Consider the following 22,018-nt stretch of genomic DNA (forward strand, 5'->3'; position numbering starts at 1 on the left):
AGCTCATGTCGCTTGCTGTCCCACAGTATGTTGTTCCCAGCCGCCACTACTTCTCCAAGAGAGCCGTGCCTTCCCTGCATAACCAAGTATCCGATAAAATCAAGTGTGCACTGCGCAACGCCATCTGTAGCAAGGTCCACCTAACCACAGATACGTGGACCAGTAAGCACGGCCAGGGACGCTATATCTCCCTAACTGCACACTGGGTAAATGTAGTGGCAGCTGGGCCCCAGGCGGAGAGCTGTTTGGCGCACGTCCTTCCGCCGCCAAGGATCGCAGGGCAGCATTCTTTGCCTCCTGTTGCCACCTCCTCCTTCTCGGTTTCCTCCTCCTCTTCTTCCACCTGCTCATCCAGTCAGCCACACACCTTCACCACCAACTTCAGCACAGCCCGGGGTAAACGTCAGCAGGCCATTCTGAAACTCATATGTTTGGGGGACAGGCCCCACACCGCACAGGAGTTGTGGCGGGGTATAGAACAACAGACCGACGAGTGGTTGCCGGTGAGCCTCAAGCCCGGCCTGGTGGTATGCGATAATGGGTGAAATCTCGTTGCAGCTCTGGGACTAGCCGGTTTGACGCACATCCCTTGCTTGGCGCATGTGCTGAATTTGGTGGTGCAGAAGTTCATTCACAACAACCCCGACATGTCAGAGCTGCTGCATAAAGTGCGGGCCGTCTGTTCGCGCTTCCGGCGTTCACATCCTGCTGCTGCTCGCCTGTCTGCGCTACAGCGTAACTTCGGCCTTCCCGCTCACCGCCTCATATGCGACGTGCCCACCAGGTGGAACTCCACCTTGCACATGCTGGACAGACTGTGCGAGCAGCAGCAGGCCATAGTGGAGTTTCAGCTGCAGCACGCACGGGTCAGTCGCACTGCGGAACAGCACCACTTCACCACCAATGACTGGGCCTCCATGCGAGACCTGTGTGCCCTGTTGCGCTGTTTCGAGTACTCCACCAACATGGCCAGTGGCGATGACGCCGTTATCAGCGTTACAATACCACTTCTATGTCTCCTTGAGAAAATACATAAGGCGATGATGGAAGAGGATGTGGCACAGAACGAGGAGGAGGAAGAGGGGTCATCTCTAACACTTTTCAGGCCAGTTTTTTAGAAGTGGCTCAGAGAGAGGTTTTTTGCAACAGCAGAGGCCAGGTACAAATTTGGCCAGCCAGGGCCCACTACTGGGGGAGGAGGAGGAGGAGGATGGGGATGAAGCATGGTCACAGCGGGGTGGCATCCAACGCAGCTCGGGCCCATCACTGGTGCGTGGCTTGGGGGGATACAGAGGACGATGACGATACGCCTCCCACAGAGGACAGCTTGTCCTTACCTCTGGGCAGCCTGGCACACATGAGCGACTACATGCTGCAGTGCCTGCGCAACGACGGCAGAGTTGCCCACATTTTAACGTGTGCTGACTACTGGGTGGCCACCCTTCTGGATCCCCATTACAAAGACAATGTGCCGTCCTTAATTCCCTCACTGGAGCGTGATCGGAAGATGAGCGACTACAGGCGCACGCTGGTAGACGCGCTCCTGAGAGCATTCCCGACTGACACCGGGGGACAAGTGGAAGCACAAGGCGAAGGCAGGGGAGGAAGAAGAGGCTGCCAACGCAGCTATGTCAGTGCCAGCTCCTCAGAAGGCAGGGTTAGCATGGCCTAAATGTGGAAACGCTTTGTCAGCCTTGGAGGTGCTGCCCTGCCCTGCAGCCAGTGTATAGTGTGAACGTGTGTTTAGCCGGCAGAGAGCGTTATCACAGGCCGCAGCCAATGTGGACAAGCTGACGTTTATTAATATGAACCAGGCATGGATCCCACAGGACTTGACCGTACCTTGTGCAGAATAGACATTTATACCGGCCTCAACCATCCATTCTTGTACTCAAGTGCACTTATTCTTTGTTTTATTTTGTTATATGTCCCAATATTTTGGAGGATACCCCAATTTAAAAATAAAAAATAACACAAATCAGTGTTGGCTACCTATTCCTCCTTCACCTACACCGCCACATCCACCCATCCACCGCCTCCTCAACCTCCTACTCCTAGATCCAGATAGTTATTTTTATTTTTTCTGTATTTTATGTTATTTTAAGTCATTTCCCTATCCACATTTGTTTGCAGAACAGTTGTCATGCTCTTAAGCACATTTGATGCCTTTTGCAGCCCTCTAGCCCTTTCCAGGACTATTTTAGAGCCATTTTAGTGCCCAAAAGTTCGGGTCCCCATTGACTTCAATGGGGTTGGGGTTGGGGTCAAGTTTGGGTCTCGAACCCGAACTTTTTTTCAAGTTCTGCCGAACCCAAACATCTAGTTGTCCGCTCAACTCTAAATATAATGAATTCTCGAATTCGCAAATATATGGCGAATATTCGCCCAAATATTCATGAAATATCACAAATTCGAATATTGCCCCTGCCGCTCATCACTACTTAGTAATATGCCACCAATGTTTGCGCTGAGACAACCACGTTTATGGGGATCTGAATCCACAAGAAAAGATGCGGGGACTTCTCAGTGGCCAGGATAATATTACAGGACGGGAGGTGCTATCTGTACAGTGTCCTACCTTGTTCAGACTGGTGCACATTATGTCCTCAGGATCCTCATCACCCAAGTCCAGAGAACAGATCTTCACATCCTGCAGGACACAAACATAAGGGTCATCATCTACAGGGAAGAATCACTAATCATCACAACTATATACCACATGTGAGATAAACAGAAAAGCATGAAATACAGTAAGTGTATACCGCAGATTATATACATGTACAGTCACTAATATATGGACCGATCCCTGCCCCAGTATTCATTACTGATTCTGATATCTTTATGGCAGTTATATTCCTGTACATAGGAGCAGTATTATAGCAGTTATATTCCTGTACATAGGAGCAGTATTATAGTAGTGATATTCTTGTACATAGGAGCAGTATTATAGCAGTTATATTCTTGTACATAGGAGCAGTATTATAGTAGTTATATTCTTGTACATAGGAGGCAGTATTATAGTAGTGATATTCTTGTACATAGGAGCAGTATTATAGCAGTTATATTCTTGTACATAGGAGCAGTATTATAGTAGTTATATTCTTGTACATAGAAGCAGTATTATAGTAGTTATATTCTTGTACATAGGAGCAGTATTATAGTAGTTATATTCTTGTACATAGGAGCAGTATTATAGTAGTTATATTCTTGTACATAGGAGGCAGTATTATAGTAGTTATATTCTTGTACATAGGAACAGTATTATAGTAGTTATATTCTTGTACATAGGAGGCAGTATTATAGTAGTTATATTCTTGTACATAGGAGCAGTATTATAGTAGTTATATTCTTGTACATAGGAACAGTATTATAGTAGTTATATTCTTGTACATAGGAGCAGTATTATAGTAGTTATATTCTTGTACATAGGGGCAGTATTATAGTAGTTATATTCTTGTACATAGAAGGCAGTATTATAATAGTTATATTCTTGTACATAGGAACAGTATTATAGTAGTTATATTCTTGTACATAGGAGGTAGTATTATAGTAGTTATATTCTTGTACATAGGAGCAGTATTATAGTAGTTATATTCTTGTACATAGAAGGCAGTATTATAGTAGTTATATTCTTGTACATAGGAGCAGTATTATAGTAGTTATATTCTTGTACATAGGAGGCAGTATTATAGTAGTTATATTCCTGTACATAGGAGCAGTATTATAGTAGTAATATTCTTATACATAGGAGCAGTATTATAGTAGTTATATTCTTGTACATAGGAGCAGTATTATAGTAGTTATATTTTTGTACATAGTAGCAGTATTATAGTAGTTATATTCTTGTATATAGGAGCAGTATTATAGTAGTTCTATTCTTGTACATAGGAGGCAGTATTATAGTAGTTATATTCTTGTACATAGGAGGCAGTATTATAGTAGTTATATTCTTGTACATAGAAGCAGTATTATAGTAGCTATATTCTTGTATATAGGAGCAGTATTATAGTAGTTCTATTCTTGTACATAGGAGGCAGTATTATAGTAGTTATATTCTTGTACAGAGGAGCAGTATTATAGTAGTAATATTCTTATACATAGGAGCAGTATTATAGTAGTTATATTCTTGTATATAGGAGCAGTATTATAGTAGTTATATTATTGTACATAGGAGGCAGTATTATAGTAGTTATATTCTTGTACAGAGGAGCAGTATTATAGTAGTAATATTCTTATACATAGGAGCAGTATTATAGTAGTTATATTCTTGTACATAGGAGCAGTATTATAGCAGTTATATTCTTGTACATAGGAGCAGTATTATAGTAGTTATATTCTTGTACATAGGAGCAGTATTATAGTAGTAATATTCTTATACATAGGAGCAGTATTATAGTAGTTATATTCTTGTACATAGGAGCAGTATTATAGTAGTTATATTCTTGTACATAGGAGCAGTATTATAGCAGTTATATTCTTGTACATAGGAACAGTATTATAGTAGTTATATTCTTGTACATAGGAGGCAGTATTATAGTAGTTATATTCTTGTACATAGGAGCAGTATTATAGTAGTTATATTCTTGTACATAGGAACAGTATTATAGTAGTTATATTCTTGTACATAGGAGCAGTATTATAGTAGTTATATTCTTGTACATAGGGGCAGTATTATAGTAGTTATATTCTTGTACATAGAAGGCAGTATTATAATAGTTATATTCTTGTACATAGGAACAGTATTATAGTAGTTATATTCTTGTACATAGGAGGTAGTATTATAGTAGTTATATTCTTGTACATAGGAGCAGTATTATAGTAGTTATATTCTTGTACATAGAAGGCAGTATTATAGTAGTTATATTCTTGTACATAGGAGCAGTATTATAGTAGTTATATTCTTGTACATAGGAGGCAGTATTATAGTAGTTATATTCCTGTACATAGGAGCAGTATTATAGTAGTAATATTCTTATACATAGGAGCAGTATTATAGTAGTTATATTCTTGTACATAGGAGCAGTATTATAGTAGTTATATTTTTGTACATAGTAGCAGTATTATAGTAGTTATATTCTTGTATATAGGAGCAGTATTATAGTAGTTCTATTCTTGTACATAGGAGGCAGTATTATAGTAGTTATATTCTTGTACATAGGAGGCAGTATTATAGTAGTTATATTCTTGTACATAGAAGCAGTATTATAGTAGCTATATTCTTGTATATAGGAGCAGTATTATAGTAGTTCTATTCTTGTACATAGGAGGCAGTATTATAGTAGTTATATTCTTGTACAGAGGAGCAGTATTATAGTAGTAATATTCTTATACATAGGAGCAGTATTATAGTAGTTATATTCTTGTATATAGGAGCAGTATTATAGTAGTTATATTTTTGTACATAGGAGGCAGTATTATAGTAGTTATATTCTTGTACAGAGGAGCAGTATTATAGTAGTAATATTCTTATACATAGGAGCAGTATTATAGTAGTTATATTCTTGTACATAGGAGCAGTATTATAGCAGTTATATTCTTGTACATAGGAGCAGTATTATAGTAGTTATATTCTTGTACATAGGAGCAGTATTATAGTAGTAATATTCTTATACATAGGAGCAGTATTATAGTAGTTATATTCTTGTACATAGGAGCAGTATTATAGTAGTTATATTCTTGTACATAGGAGCAGTATTATAGCAGTTATATTCTTGTACATAGGAGCAGTATTATAGTAGTTATATTCTTGTACATAGGGGCAGTATTATTGTAGTTATATTCCTGCACATAGGAGCAGTATTATAGTAGTTATATTCTTGTATATAGGAGGCAGTATTATAGTAGTTATATTCTTGTATATAGGAGCAGTATTATAGCAGTTATATTCTTGTACATAGGAGCAGTATTATAGTAGTTATATTCTTGTCCATAGGAGAGGATAGACTTGTGGTGTTGAGCTCCCTGCAGGGAGGGGGCATGGCTTCTGACCCAGGTGGAGGGGAGGGGAGCTGGGCTGATGATCCTGGGAAAGCCCAGAGCTTGGAGTGCGGCCTGCAGCATGGAGATCTTGGAAGCGATGATCTGGAAATGGTGGCTGGTGAGTCAACTGAAACTTGTAGTGCTTCTGGATTGAGTACAACTGTGACAAAGAAAAGTTTATTTAAGCTGGAAAGGCGCATTTCTAAGTTAAGAGATGAGATAAAGACAGAGGCTGATCCCAAGAAGAAGCTGATGAAGTATGAATGCCTGGATGACTGCACACGAGAACTGGATATATTAAAAGACAAATTAGATAAAGGTAAAAACACAATACCTAAAGTGGAAAGCTGGGCAATGGAGAAAAAGAGGGAGGCCAGAGCCCAGAATGTGAAGATAAAATAAATCATAGAAATAAAAAGTAAAGATTACGGCGATGTGTATAATATGGTGAAGCAAGGAAACCCTCAGAGATGTGTGGGTGCAGCGCCTGGAGGGTCTTTCAGGGTCACTATGTGTGGGGTCTGAGCAATCAGTCTCTGAAAATGCTGGAAATACTATGGAGCAAAGTGAGCCATCCAACAAGGGGTTAATTGCAGTGGACTCAGCTTGTTTCTCTGGTGAAGTGAATGAAAACAGCAATCCTGTGTGTGAGCAGCAGAGTGCTTCATGTATGGACACTGTGGAGGAGACCCCGCTCAGTGCTGTGGAGGAGACCCCGCTCAGTGCTGTGGAGGAGACCCCGCTCAGTGCTGTGGAGGAGACCCCGCTCAGTGCTGTGGAGGAGACCCCGCTCAGTGCTGTGGAGGAGACCCCGCTCTCTGCTGTGTAGGAGACCCCGCTCTTTGCTGTGGAGGAGACCCCGCTCAGTGCTGTGGAGGAGACCCCGCTCAGTGCTGTGGAGGAGACCCCGCTCAGTGCTGTGGAGGAGACCCCGCTCAGTGCTGTGGGTGTGCCCCCGCTCAGTGCTGTGGAGGAGACCCCGCTCAGTGCTGTGGAGGAGACCCCGCTCAGTGCTGTCGTGGAGACCCCGTTTAGTGCTGTGGAGGAGACCCCGCTCAGTGCTGTGGAGGAGACCCCGCTCAGTGCTGTGATTGAGACCCCGCTCAGTGCTGTGATTGAGACCCCGCTCAGTGCTGTGATTGAGACCCCGCTCAGTGCTGTGGGTGAGACCCCGCTCAGTGCTGTGATTGAGACCCCGCTCAGTGCTGTGATTGAGACCCCGCTCAGTGCTGTGATTGAGACCCCGCTCAGTGCTGTGGAGGAGACCCCGCTCAGTGCTGTGGAGGAGACCCCGCTCAGTGCTGTGGAGGAGACCCCGCTCAGTGCTGTGATTGAGACCCCGCTCAGTGCTGTGGAGGAGACCCCGCTCAGTGCTGTGGAGGAGACCCCGCTCGATCAGCTCTCAGAGGAGACAACTGCACAGATTGGAGCAGACATGGAGGTCAGTATACAGGACCCTCAGCCGTCCACAATGTCAGCTGCACAGCGGTCTGGAGCAGACATGGAGGTCAGTATACAGGACCCTCAGCCGTCCACAATGTCAGCTGCACAGCAGTATGGAGCAGACACAGGTGGATCTGCAGGACAATCTGGAGTCAGTAAGCCTGTAGAGGAGAGGCCCAGCACTGATCCTCCTGCAGACCGTCCACAATTCAGGAGATTGTTCTCCAATGTTACAAGGCCGGCAAACCCTCCACCTCAGAGGAGGAACGCTGTACGGATTAAGTATACGGGTCCAGAAGAAAACCTCCCCTCTAGACTGTACATAGGGAAAGTTCTTCTGAAGGACTTCATGAAATTTAAGGCATCTAAGGTATACGCCCTGATCCATATCCCCTCCAGCAGGATCTATGACATCAGCTTTAAGCTTCAGTATGATCTGGACTTATTCTGGAATATATACAATGACACCAAAGAACAGTCAATCTGGGAGCATCTACAGGTGATCCAGCTGTCCAAGCCTCAGGTAGTGAAGGCCACCATCTCGTTCCAGTCTGAGGTGGTGGCGCTGGCAGATCTGGAGCATTGGCTGAGCAGACAGTGTCTGTTGAAGAGTCATCCCGGAAAAATATATGATGAGGAAGACATTTGGAATGGCGGATACACCGTGATGATACAGCTAGAGCAGAACAATGGTGTGACCAGACATCTGCCACACTCCTTCTACCTGGGCTCAGAGAGGGGGATATGCTACTACCCTGGTCAGCCGCGGCTGTGTCACAGATGTGGGGGCAGGCACCTCGCCATCAACTGCTCCCGTATTAAGTGCTCATTTTGTGGACAGTTTGGTCATTCAAAGGGCGACTGTACAGGTCCGGTCATCTGTAACCTGTGTTTAGGATCTGGTCATACGTTCCGGGACTGTCCGCATGCAGATCATAATAAAGGCAGTGATGAGATCTTCTCAGAGGCCATGGAGGAAGGTCAGGAGGATGTCACTGCAAGAGCAGATACAGCCCCAGAAACTGGTAATAGTCCTGCTGAAGCAATGCACAGTACTAGTGACCCTGCTGTAGAGAGTGGAGACCCTCCTGATGCACTACAAGTACCGGCAGAGTTGGAGACTGATAGCCAAACTACTCAATTACAAGTACCAACATCTGCTGAACCACAAGTACCAGCTATTGAAAAGGCTTTGAAATCCAGAAATCCTGCTGTGGAAGCTAAAGTACCATCTGTAGCACTACAAGTACCAGCCACCGAAGAGGATTCTAATCTGCAGAGTAAAGTGACCAGTAAACCAGTTGCCAAACCACCTAAAGAACTGCCCTCTACGTCTACAAAGCCTGGTGGTCCAGCTGCAGGGCTAAGGAAGCTCAGGAGGTCCTCTGTGGATGAAGAGGGGTTCCAGACTGTAAAAAGAAAGAACAGCGCTACAGCAAAGAACACCCCGGATCCGCCAGTGCTGGCCATAACCTCCGGGCAGTACGGGGCGATAGGGGAAGAAGAGCCAGAAGAAAAGGCAGAAATGGAGTATGTTTCTTCACATAACCCTGATGGTGACCCTCTGGAAGATGAACCTGGCCCTTCAGTGTCCACCAAAAGATGGGGTTCTAAAGGTCACAGTAGTGGAAGGAGGAAAAAGAATAAGAAAAACTAAGGGACCTGGATGAGGCTGAGAATCAGCTCTATAAATGTGAACAGTGTGAAGACCAAGAACAGGCGGCAGGCGATCTACCAACGTCTGTCTCAGGAGAGATCTGACATCTTCTTGTTACAGGAGACTTATTTGAAGAGCAATGCTCAGGTGTTTGCAGCCAAGAGAGACTGGAGACATGGAGCATCTTTCTGGTCCTTCGGGCTGGAGAAAAATGATGGTGTGGCGATTCTCTAAAATAAGATGGAAGTTGAGGTGGAGAGAGTCCTGGAGATCTGTTCGGGCCGCTGTCTGATGCTGGACTTCATACTGGACACTGTGTATTATAGAGCCATTAATGTCTATGCTCCTCAGACTAGAAAGGAGAGGAGGGAATTATTCCAGCAGATGAAGCCATATTGTTTTACATCCAGGGTGTTTATAATGTGCGGGGATTTTAATAGTGTCTCCTGTAATGTGGACCGTTCCAGTAGTCATAAGCAATTGAGATATGATGAGAACTTCCTTAACAATATAGTCCAGCAGGCTCATTTAGTGGATCCCTATGGTTTGCGTGGCTCCAATAGAGCCTACACTTACTATAAGGCCGGTAACGCCAGTAGAATAGACCGGGTGTATATAAAACGTGAAGTGAGGAGCTCTGACTACAGGACGAGTCCCATAGAGTTCTCTGATCATTGTATGGTGAGTGTCACGTTGGATCTGGCCGGGGCCGTGGTCTGTGGTAGGGGCTACTGGAAGGTGAATGGCTCGGTGCTGCAAGATCCAGGGTTTAGAGAGGCCTTTACCACCTTCTATAATGACCGGAGGACCACCCAGTGTATGTGTGATGACACAGCGGAGTGGTGGGAGTGTATGAAGGGTGATATCAAGCAGTTTCTGATATGTGCTGCGAGGAGGCATAGTAATGTGGAGTATATGAGGTATTCTGCACTGAGGCTGCAGCTAAGCCGGGTATATGGTAAGATCAATAGTGGTGAGAAGATAGATGGTAAGTACGTCAGCCAGATAAAGCAGGAGATGCGAGAGCTGCAGTATGACCGCCTCAAGTCTCTCAAAGCAGAGGGGCAGTTTGATAATTGGGGGGTTCACAACCCAGACCCCTATATTGCCTGTAAGAACAGGGTTAATAAGAAGCTTATGACCAGCCTGTTAGATGAGCATGGGGTGGAGCAGTCAGATCAGAGTAAACTCCACAAGATTATTAGAGATTACTACATAAATCTGTTTAAAGGCCGTCAGATAAGTGGTGACAGCATCAGAACTTACCTGAAAGGCGTCAAACTCCCTAAACTAGATCATGCACAAGTAGATGGCTTGGCCGAGCCCATAACTGAGGAGGAGGTGAAGAGGAGCATTGACTCCTTATTAACCAAGAAGAGCCCGGGCCTGGATGGTCTGACCAGTGAGTTCTATAAGGAGTTCAGAGATATATTAGCTCCAGACCTGGCGCAGGTCTATGATGATTGTCTCTCTACCAGGAAACTTCTACAGTCACAGTATAAATCTGTTTTGTTTCTCCTGGCAAAGAAAGGAAATCTAAAAGACTTAAAAAACTGGCGTCCATTGTCTTTACTGAACACTGATTATAAAGTCTTGGCCAAGATCTTGTATCACAGGCTGAGTGCGGTGGCAGATGACCTGATCATCTCCAACCAGACGTGTGGTGTGAAAGGCCGGACTATAGAGGACTCATTGCTGCTGGTGAGGGAAGCGGTGACCTACATCAGGCAGCACAGTGGAGGAGCATATGTGGTTGGGTTAGACCAGAGCAAGGCCTTTGACAGAGTCCATCATGACTACCTGTACCAGGTGTTGTTGGAGTATGGCCTTCCTGCACGCTTCGTACAATGGCTGCAGGTTCTCTATTTGGAGGCGGTAAGCCAGCCTCTGATTAATGGTCACTTGGCAGAACCCTTTAGGATCATGTCTGGTGTAAGGCAGGGCTGGCTCTAAGCCCATTATTGCACATCTTCAGTCTGGATCCTTTTTTACGAAAGTTGCAGGATAATAGAAATCTCTTGGGGTTGGAATGTCACCTACAGAGTAAAAGAGTGGACATAAAGTTCTGTGCTTATGCAGACGATGTGACGGTTCTGGTCTCGTCTAGTGAGGACTGTGTGGCCCTACAACAGGAGATAGCAGCTTTCTCTCGAGTGTCAAAATCTGCTGTATATATGGATAAGAGCGAGGCGTTGTGGTTGGGGGGTGACCATGGGGTCTTCTCAGTGCCCTTTTGAACAGTGCAGGACAAGATAAAGATTTTGGGGGTTCAGTTTGGAACTGTAGATGATGGGAAGGTGAACTGGGAGGAGAAGCTGGCGGTGTGTGAGCAGAAGGTGCAGTACTGGAGGCACTGGGAGCTGACCTATCAGGAGAAGATCCGCCTGCTGAAAAGCTTCCTGCTCCCGCTATTCCTCTATGTCAGTGTAGTGTTCCCAGTGCCCGATAAGTTACTTACCAGACTGACCAATTTCTTCTTCCACTTCTTGTGGGGTAATAGGGTGAATATAGTCAGGAGGAACATTGTCTATTTTCCCCAGAAGGAGGGCGGCCTGTCCATGCCCTGCCCAGAGCTCTTCTTTAACCTAATGTTTCTGATGAGGAATTTCTCATTTTGTAAAAGTTCAGAGCTGAAGCTGTGGAGTCGTCTGTTTAAGAACCAGATCCAGCAGTTTGTGTCTGTGTGGTCGGTAGGTGACCCCATTAAGAGGATCTCGGGGCGCATTAAGAATAACGTTTCCTGGTACGCGGTACAAGCAATTAGCAAGATCATTAAATGGAAAATCTTATATGGTGAGGTAAAGCAGCTCAGTAGGAAGGAGATGTATAAGAACCTGCTGATGTCTCAGTTTAGTGCCCATATTCAGCTGAGGAACGCCCCGAACCTGGATGTAAAACAGGCTGTGAAAACCCTGGAGGACCCCAGAGTCCCCGCTCACATGAAGGATGTGTCATGGCTGGCATTTCATGGTAAAATGTATGTCAGGGACAATCTAAAGTGTAGAAATGTGCCAGACAGATCCTGCCCTAGAGAGCAATGCCATCAGGTACTGGAGACCATGGAGCATCTTCTGCTGGACTGTCCGTTCAGTGTCCAGGTATGGGAGGCCGTGTCACGGTCCCTTCAGTTACCACATCTAGTGGGACAGCCGTATAATCAGCTCTTGTATGGAGACTTCCCCCCAGATCTCAGACACTACAGCAGAAGTTCCCTGTATGTAGTGAATGTGGTGACCATGTACCATCTGTGGTTTGCGCGGTGCTGCCTGGTCATCAACAGAGAGCTCCTGACCTGTGATAAAATCTTATATAATATCCTGGAAAGTCTGAAGATGATATATAAGAAAGACCTGAAAAATAACCGCAATAACGTGTACTGGAGGAACATCCATGTGTCAGCAATTGTATAATGTGTTGTGATGTGTATTATCAAAGTGATGTCACTTTATATTATTATTCTTTTCTATTATTTTATTGTAAGTGTATTGTAATATTTTGTTGTCTGTTTTTAAATAAAAAGATCATTATAGCAGTTATATTCCTGTACATAGGAGGCAGTATTATAGTAGTTATATTCTTGTACATAAGAGCAGTATTATAGTAGTTATATTCCTGTACATAGGAGCAGTATTATAGTAGTTATATTCTTGTACATAGGAGCAGTATTATAGTAGTTATATTCTTGTACATAGGAGCAGTATTATAGTAGTTATATTCTTGTACATAGGAGCGGTATTATAGTAGTTATATTCCTGTACATAGGAGCAGTATTATAGTAGTTATATTCTTGTACATAGGAGCAGTATTATAGTAGTTATATTCTTGTACATAGGAGCAGTATTATAGTAGTTATATTCTTGTACATAGGAGCGGTATTATAGTAGTTATATTCCTGTACATAGGAGCAGTATTATAGTAGTTATATTCTTGTACATAGGAGCAGTATTATAGTAGTTATATTCTTGTACATAGGAGGCAGTATTATAGTAGTTATATTCTTGTACATAGGAGCAGTATTATAGTAATAATATTCTTGTACATAGGACCAGTATTATAGTAGTTATATTCCTGTACATAGGAGGCAGTATTATAGTAGTTATATTCTTGTACATGGGAGGCAGTATTATAGTAGTTATATTCTTGTACATAGGAGCAGTATTATAGTAGTTATATTCTTGTACACAGGTGGCAGTATTATAGTAGTTATATTCCTGTACATAGGAGGCAGTATTATAGTAGTTATATTCCTGTACATAGGAGCAGTATTATAGTAGTTATATTCTTGTCCATAGGAGCAGTATTATAGTAGTTATATTCTTGTCCATAGGAGAGGATAGACGTGTGGTGCTGAGCTCCCTGCAGGGAGGGGTCATGGCTTCTGACCCAGGTGGAGGAGAGGGAAGCTGGGCTAATGATCCTGGTGTAAGAGGCAGCCCTGATCATCCAGCAACATTTCCAACACATATATATAGCAGACTGTCATGTTTCCCTCCAGCCACCAGAGGCCACTGTGGCTGAGTAGGACAGTGAGAGGAGTTGTTTCCAGAGGACAAGGAGTTAAGTGTTTTTCCCGGGCTGAGCAGAGAGCCTGGGCTGAAGGTGGCTGGGTACACAGGAAGAAGGACGCTGTGCACTGAGAGGGAGATCCACAGGGAAGATTAGAGCGATTTCTCCCTGCCTGCTGTGACACAGTATCTGTGTGCTGTCTGCTGTAGTGTGAGGCACTTACCAGAGGAACTGTGAGTGAATTCCAGGCCCTGCCTGATTACACGTCCAGAGCTGCTGATTATCTCTAACCAGAGTTACAGAGACTACAAAGAGAGGCCAGAGCTGAGCCACGCTGAAGCAAGCAAGCAAGCAAGCAAGCAACCAGAACGGGACCCAGACTGTACCTGCCTGCATGTGCGGACACCGAACTGTGAGTGCACTGATGCTAACCTGAGCTAGGACATAGTGGAATAGGATTTAGTTTAGTGCACCGTAGAGGTGCACCCCGGGTAGCGGGGACAGATAGGACTACCTAGAAGAGAGTAGCCTGCTATTGTCTGTACTTGTGTTTGTGATTCATTTGTGTTCTTTATGCAAATTTCCATTATCTTTATTGTGAATTCTCAAGCTGTTCATATTGTAAATCTGCTTCTCCGGCAGTTAGAGTTCTCTTTTAATAAAGCCGGTTTCTACTTCAGCCTCCTTGTCTGCTGCACTGTACTTGAGTCCTGCTCTACGGTCTCTTCCTCTGCTGACCGTTACAAGTGGCGCTGCGAGCAGGGTACAGTTACAGAGATGGAGGCGGCTGAAGGCAATGTGCATGATGTTAATGTGAGTACCTCAGGCAATGGTGGAACCCTTGCAAGGGCCCTTCCTATTGGCACGTTGTTCAACTTGCTACCCAAATTTGATGGCCAGAACATGACACTGTCAGACTGGGTGACAAGGTTACAGAGTGCTGTTAGGATTTACAATGTCAGCCCAGAACTACAAGTAGAAATTGCTTTGGCCGCTCTCGAGGGTGAGCCCCAAAGAAATGTTCTCCTACAACCAGAAGCCACGCGCAATACATTGCAAGAGATGGTGAGATTCCTGGAAGAAATATATGGGGAAACAGCCAGTGCAGGGCACCTCCGGGCGAAGTTTTTTTACCGGATTCAGCGGGAAGACGAAGGTGTCTCTCAGTACGCTACAGCCCTACAGGAAGTGTTGGCCGAGGTACAAAAAAAAGAGGCAGATGGGGTTACTGGCATGGGACCCATAGACCGGATACTGCGGGAACAATTTATTCTGGGGCTCTACAGCAATCCCCTGAAACAGGCTCTGCGGGAACGAGTCAGAGTAGACCCTACCCTAACCTTTCGATAAATTTTGGCAGAGGCCGTGACGCGAAACAAAGAAGACGGCTATGCTTCTGGAGTAATACGGACCCAGACCGTTACACCCCCCGGGGTTACAAGAAATGAGGAAGCCCTGGTCAGAGTGGTACAAGACTTGCAGAGCTCCCTGAGTGCCATGCACGAAAAGTTGACACACCTGGAGAAACGGATAGAGTCGCGCCATACTACTGAGGCTGCCTATCCAGCCCGACAACAAACCTATCAGGCGACTCCATGGGTTCCTACACCCGAATGCCCGTACGCTAGTTTACCATACCATCAAGCCGCTCATTACCCTTCAGTGGGGCCATCCAGCCAAGCTCTGAGGGCACCTCCCACTCGCAGGCTAAAAGTGGGCCGTCAAGGGGCACAGTGTTGGCGGTGTGGAGATCTAGGACATTTCGCCAGAGAGTGTCGGAATAATCCAGCTGGACGCCAAGAGCCGCCGTTAAACTACCGACCCCTGCAGTAGTGGGGCGTACTGCAGGGGAGGTGGAGAGCCAAGTTACCCAGCAAAGCTCCGAACACCTGGTCGCAGGGTGCCCCACTATACGAGCTGAGTTCGAAGGTGTTCCTGTCGACTGCTTAGTGGATACTGGGTCTCAGGTGACAACTATGCCCGAGTCATTCTTCTACCGTTACTTTCAAGCGCTGGCCAAGCCAGAACGAGAGACACTGGTCCGGGTTACAGCGGCTAACCAACAACAGATTCCTGTCACAGGGGTCGTGTGGATGAATGTACGGCTGTGTGGACAGGAAGTGGGGCGTAAAGGTATCTTGTTGGTCCCCGAAACGTTCAAAGAAGATGTGCCGTTGATAATGGGCATGAATATCCTGCGAGAATTGGATCAGATCATGTTCACCAAACGGGGGCCGGGTTACTGGAAACAAGCCACCCCGCACAAACCTACCCAGAAAGCATTTCAACGGCTAATCCGTTTTTGTGGAACACAGAAAAGTGTACCAGCACACCAGGCGGTGGGAACGATCCGAGCGCCAGGAAAGGCTACCTTCACCCTTCCCCCTGGTCGGGAGACCGTGCTGACGTTACCCGTGGGAACTTTCCGTAATCTTGAAGGCATGGAGGTGTTCGTTGAACCAACAGGCCTAGGAGAGCTGGGTCAGGACGTCCTGGTGGCCCGGACACTGGGAGTGGTCCAGAATGGACGAGTACCCATAAGAGCTGTGAATGTGGGATATCTAGAAGTTCCCTTGACGCCAGGGGTGGAACTGGCTCGTGTGTACCTACATCAGGGAGAAATCCTGAGTCAGAGAGAAGTGACTCTAGCTCCGGTAGGGGATGCTGGTTGGACCCTGGCAGTTACTGCCAGTGCAGAAGAGGCGCCGACCCCAGAATGGAATGGGGGAACCATCTTGGATCAAATGGAGATAGATGTTAAGGCTCTCAGTTTAGACCCACAGCGAGCAGTTGAAACCATGCTGTGGGAGAATCAGGCTGCGTTTGCCCGCCACGCCGATGACTTTGGCTGCACGAATGCTATCACACATGAGATACCGACGGGGGACACTCCACCAATTCGGGAGAGATATCGACAGATTCCGCCTAAGTTGTACCAGGAAGTGAAGACGCTATTGAAACAGATGATAGATTCCGGAGTGGTGCGGGGAAGCCAGAGCCCTTGGGCAGCCCCAGTGGTGCTTGTCAAGAAGAAGGACGGCACTATTCGATTTTGTGTGGATTACCGGCAGTTGAATGCTTGCACTGCGCGAGACTCATATCCTCTGCCACGCATCGAGGAGTCTCTGACGGCTCTAGGACGAGCCAAATACTTCTCCACCCTGGATCTAGCAAGTGGGTACTGGCAAGTACCAGTGGCTGAGCAGGACAAGGCAAAGACAGCATTCATACTCCCCATGGGGTTATTTGAATTCAACAGGATGCCATTCGGACTGACTAATGCCCCTGGAACCTTCCAGCGGCTGATGGAGAGATGCCTGGGAGACCTGAATTTTGAAGCCACTCTGATATACCTAGACGATATCATCGTATACTCTGCTACTTTTCAAGAACACTTGAATCGGCTAGGGCAGGTACTCGAGCGACTGCGATCCCATGGCCTGAAGGTAAAGCCAAAGAAGTGTCATCTCTTCAAGAGGGAGATCGAGTACCTGGGCCATAGGGTGTCCCAAGACGGAGTGCTACCGTCCCAAGACAAAGTGGCTGCAATACGACAATGGCTAGTGCCGAGAACACTGCGTGAGTTGAAGGCCTTCCTGGGACTGACTGGGTACTACCGGCGGTTCATCAAAGACTACACAAAAATAGCGGGCCCTCTGAATGAGTTGTTGAGAGGAACGGCTGGGCAACCCAAGGGCCAAAGTATCCCCTGGGGACAGAAACAGGAAGAGGCCTTCCAGGCCCTGAAAGAAGCCCTGACATCGGCCCCCATCTTGGCTTATGCCGATTTTGATAAACCATTCATCTTAGCTACTGATGGCAGCCTCTACGGACTTGGGGCAGTCCTGTCGCAGGTACAGGATGGACATGAGAGAGTGATCGCTTATGCCAGTAGATCCTTGCGAGATACGGAGCGAAACCCCCATAACTACAGTTCCTTCCGGCTGGAACTCCTTGCCCTGGTGTGGGCTATGACGGAGAAATTTGCAGGATATCTGACAGGAGCTAAGATCTTCGTACGGACGGATAACAATCCCCTGGCCCATCTGGGTACGGCCAAGTTGGGAGCCCTGGAGCAACGCTGGGCGGCTCGCCTCGCAAAGTATGACTTCTCAATTCGCTACCGCTCCGCTACAGAGAACACTAATGCTGATGGTCTCTCGAGGGTTACTTTTGAAACTCCAGTAGGGGATATGGATGAACAAAAGGAAGAAGATGAAACTCCTGACTTCCGCAAGTTCGCTCCCCCAACAGTCGCGGCCCAGACAAGTGGGGAGGCCCGTAAGCTACCCAAAGCATTGGGGAGAACTAATGAAGAATGGGGCAGATTGCAAGATGAAGACATTGGACTGCAGCAAATGAAAAGCTGGGTAACCCAGTGCAGGAAACCCAACAAAGAAGAAAGGACTGATCTGGATGCCGAGATGAAGTCCGTTCTACATCAATGGGACAGACTGGAAGTGCATGGAGCTGTTTTGTTCCGCAAGTGGCAACAGCCTGCCGACCTAGAGGCGAGGTGGCAGGTAGTGATACCCAGAAGAATGGCACGGGAGATAGCCAAAGAGGCTCATGAGTTTGGAGCTCACTTCGGGCCAGTCAAGACATACCAGTGGCTGCAGCGTTATGTGTATTGTCCGCGACTGGAGGCCACAGTTGAAGAAGTTTGCCGACAGTGTCGAGTGTGTGAACTCACGAAGAGTACAGAACAGAGAGCACCCCTACAGTCCATCCAGACCACAGAACCGCTGGAAGTGTTGATGATAGACTATCTTCTTGTGGGACAATCGTCAAGAGGTCCACAGTATTGCCTGGTCATGATCGACCACTTCTCCAAGTTTGCAGTAGTCACCCCAACTCGGGACCAGACGGCCGAGTCCGCTGCACGAGCCATTTGTCAAGACTTCATTCGGGTCTATGGGTGTCCAAAGCGGATCCATTCAGATCAAGGGGCGTGCTTTCAAGGAAAAGTGATGGAAGAGCTATATCGACTGTACGGCATTGAAAAATCCAGGACAACTCCTTATCATCCCCAAGGAAACGGAGCCTGTGAGCGCTTTAACCGCACATTGCTGCAAATGCTGAGGACGCTAGAGGAAGACAAGAGGGCACACTGGCCTGACTACCTGCCAGAATTAGTCTGGGCTTACAATAATCGTGTCCACACCACCACCGGTTACACCCCATACATGTTACTGTTCGGTAGGGCTGGTCGAGAGATCGTGGAATTAAACCTAGAACAGCCAGAAGACCTAATAGAGCGATCAACCACCTCATGGGTGAAAGAACACCGTCGGCGTCTCCAGACCATTCGCCGGTTGGCAGGTCAGCGGTTACAGGAGAGAGCTCATACAGACCGTCCTCCAGTTCAGGAGGTTCCATTGCAGCCTGGGGATCGGGTACTGGTACGAGAGAAACGTCCCAGAGGCAAGTTGAGTGAGCGTTGGGAAGTACAGCCGTATAAAGTGATCAAGAGAGTGTACCCTAATGGTCCGGTCTACGAAGTGCAGGTTGAGAATGAGGAATTTGCTTCACGGACTCTACATAGGAATATGTTACGGCCATGCCGGTCCAAAGATCCGCACCTGTTCAGAGGACACCTCCTCCTGCCCCATACTCAGAACTTGTTATCTCTGATGGAGATTATGGTGAAGACTGGTGGACTGCTCCCAACACTGAAGAAGCCTCCCAGGTTACAGGTGATGAAGGCACTGTCACAGAACCATTGCCAGCCCGTAATGGAGAGGGGCCCTCGGACACACCCGAACCTCCTATTGTGGTGGATGAATCCAGACTGGCAGTTCCTAGTGGAGAGAGTCAGGTCGTAACAGATAGCCAGGACCTCCGGAGATCCAGTAGGCTTACTGCAGGGGTTCCACCAAACAGGTACGCTGCTGATGAGTTCATTTGGTCCACCTGTATGTATTGTGGACAATGTTGTACTGCTGTATAAAAAGTTACATTAACCATTATTTCTATGGACTATATAGCAAGGCCGAGGACGGCCACCTTTAAGTGGGGAGGCATGTAAGAGGCAGCCCTGATCATCCAGCAACATTTCCAACACATATATATATATAGCAGACTGTCATGTTTCCCTCCAGCCACCAGAGGCCACTGTGGCTGAGTAGGACAGTGAGAGGAGTTGTTTCCAGAGGACAAGGAGTTAAGTGTTTTTCCCGGGCTGAGCAGAGAGCCTGGGCTGAAGGTGGCTGGGTACACAGGAAGAAGGACGCTGTGCACTGAGAGGGAGATCCACAGGGAAGATTAGAGCGATTTCTCCCTGCCTGCTGTGACACAGTATCTGTGTGCTGTCTGCTGTAGTGTGAGGCACTTACCAGAGGAACTGTGAGTGAATTCCAGGCCCTGCCTGATTACACGTCCAGAGCTGCTGATTATCTCTAACCAGAGTTACAGAGACTACAAAGAGAGGCCAGAGCTGAGCCACGCTGAAGCAAGCAAGCAAGCAAGCAACCAGAACGGGACCCAGACTGTACCTGCCTGCATGTGCCGGACACAGAACTGTGAGTGCACTGATGCTAACCTGAGCTAGGACATAGTGGAATAGGATTTAGTTTAGTGCACCGTAGAGGTGCACCCCGGGTAGCGGGGACAGATAGGACTACCTAGAAGAGAGTAGCCTGCTATTGTCTGTACTTGTGTTTGTGATTCATTTGTGTTCTTTATGCAAATTTCCATTATCTTTATTGTGAATTCTCAAGCTGTTCATATTGTAAATCTGCTTCTCCGGCAGTTAGAGTTCTCTTTTAATAAAGCCGGTTTCTACTTCAGCCTCCTTGTCTGCTGCACTGTACTTGAGTCCTGCTCTACGGTCTCTTCCTCTGCTGACCGTTACACTGGGAAAGTCCAGAGCCTGGAGTGTGGCCTGCAGCATGGAGAAGAGAGTTTGGAAATGGTGGCTGGTGAGTCTTCTGAATGCAGCAATGTTTCTGACTTGAACATAAATGTGACCAGGAAAAATGTATTTAAACTTGAAATGAAGATCCACAGATTGAGAGATGAAATTAGCAAAGAGTCTGATCCAAAAACAAAGCTGATGCAGTGCGAGTGTCTGGATGATTGCACACGTGAGCTGGCTGTACTGAAGGGGAGTCTGGAGGAAGATACAAGTATAATATCTAAAATACAAAACTGGGCAAGTGACAAAAAGAAAGAATCTAGAGCCCAAGTTGTGAAAAGGAGAGAAATTCTTAGAAAAAAAGAAACTGAATATGAGACTGGTTGCAATGCTGTGAAGCAGAGGAACCCTATAATATATAGGGGTGCAGAGACTGGAGGACCTTTGTGTGAACCATGTTTGGGGTCTGAGCCATCAACCTCTGCAAATGCTTCAGAACAAAGTGTGCCAGACAGCAAGGGGTTAAGCACAGTGGACTTTGTTTGTAGCACTGATGAATTGAATTCTAGTGTCAGTCCTGTGCTTCAGCAAGAAAACTGTTTATGTGCTGATATGGTCAGTGAGACCCCGCTCAGTGCTGCGAGTGACAATTTACCCCTAATTGAACCAAGTGCACAGCGTGCAGCAGAGGTTACAGACATTGTACAGGACCCTCAGCTCTCCACAGTGCAGGCAGCACCATCAGATGACCATAAGACTGCAGCCGAGCAGAGGCCGAGTACTGATCCATCTGCTGAACAACCTCAGTACAGGAGACTGTTCTCTAATGTCACCAGGCCAGCGAACCCCCCACCTCAGAGGAGGAACGCAGTCAGAATCAGGTTCACAGGACCAGAGGAGAACATCCCCTCCAGACTGTACATTGGGAAAGTTCTTCTGAAAGAGTTCATGAAGTTTAAGGCTTCTGAGGTGGACGCTCTGATCCATATTCCCTCCACCAGGAATTATGACGTTAGCTTTAAGCTTCAGTACAGTTTGGATTTATTCTGGAGCATTTATAATGATACTAAAGAGAGCAAGATTTGGGAGCACCTCAGAGTGATCCAGCTGTCTAGGCCCCAGGTGGTCACGGCCACTGTCCTCTTCCAGTCAGAGGTGGTCGCGCTGGCAGATCTGGAGCTCTTGCTGAACAGACAGTGTATAGTAGAAAGCCGGCCAACAAAAATCTATGATGAGGAGGGTATATGGAATGGGGGCTACACTGTCAGAGTTCAGCTCGTCCAACACAACGGGGTGACCAGCCATCTGCCGCACTCCTTCTACCTGGGCTCTGAGAGAGGGATATGTTATTACCCTGGGCAGCCGCGCCTGTGCCATAGATGTGGGGGCAGACACTTGGCCCATAGCTGCTCTCACACCAAGTGCTCATTATGTGGACAGTTGGGGCATGTAAAGGACGAGTGCACAGGCCCGGTCATCTGTAACCTGTGCTTAGGACAGGGCCACACGTTCCGTGACTGTCCGCACGCAGAACACAACAAGATTACTGAGGAGATGTTCATAGAAAACATGGAGGA

At 46.7% G+C, this 22,018-nt stretch overlaps 1 protein-coding gene across 3 annotated transcripts in view; it reads right to left on the reverse strand.

The window, feature by feature from the left end:
• The window catches only part of LOC122938500 (cathelicidin-related peptide Oh-Cath-like), a 269,700-nt gene that overhangs the window by 57,179 nt on the left and 190,503 nt on the right, over nt 1-22,018 (reverse strand). For all 3 annotated transcript variants that reach the window (XM_044294051.1, XM_044294050.1, XM_044294049.1), the window contains exon 3: nt 2,579-2,650. In XM_044294051.1, the coding sequence (XP_044149986.1) occupies nt 2,579-2,650 (72 nt within the window). The remainder of the gene's footprint in view (nt 1-2,578; nt 2,651-22,018) is intronic.

Source organism: Bufo gargarizans, chromosome 5 (assembly GCF_014858855.1).
Source record: "Bufo gargarizans isolate SCDJY-AF-19 chromosome 5, ASM1485885v1, whole genome shotgun sequence".
Lineage (NCBI taxonomy): Eukaryota > Metazoa > Chordata > Amphibia > Anura > Bufonidae > Bufo > Bufo gargarizans.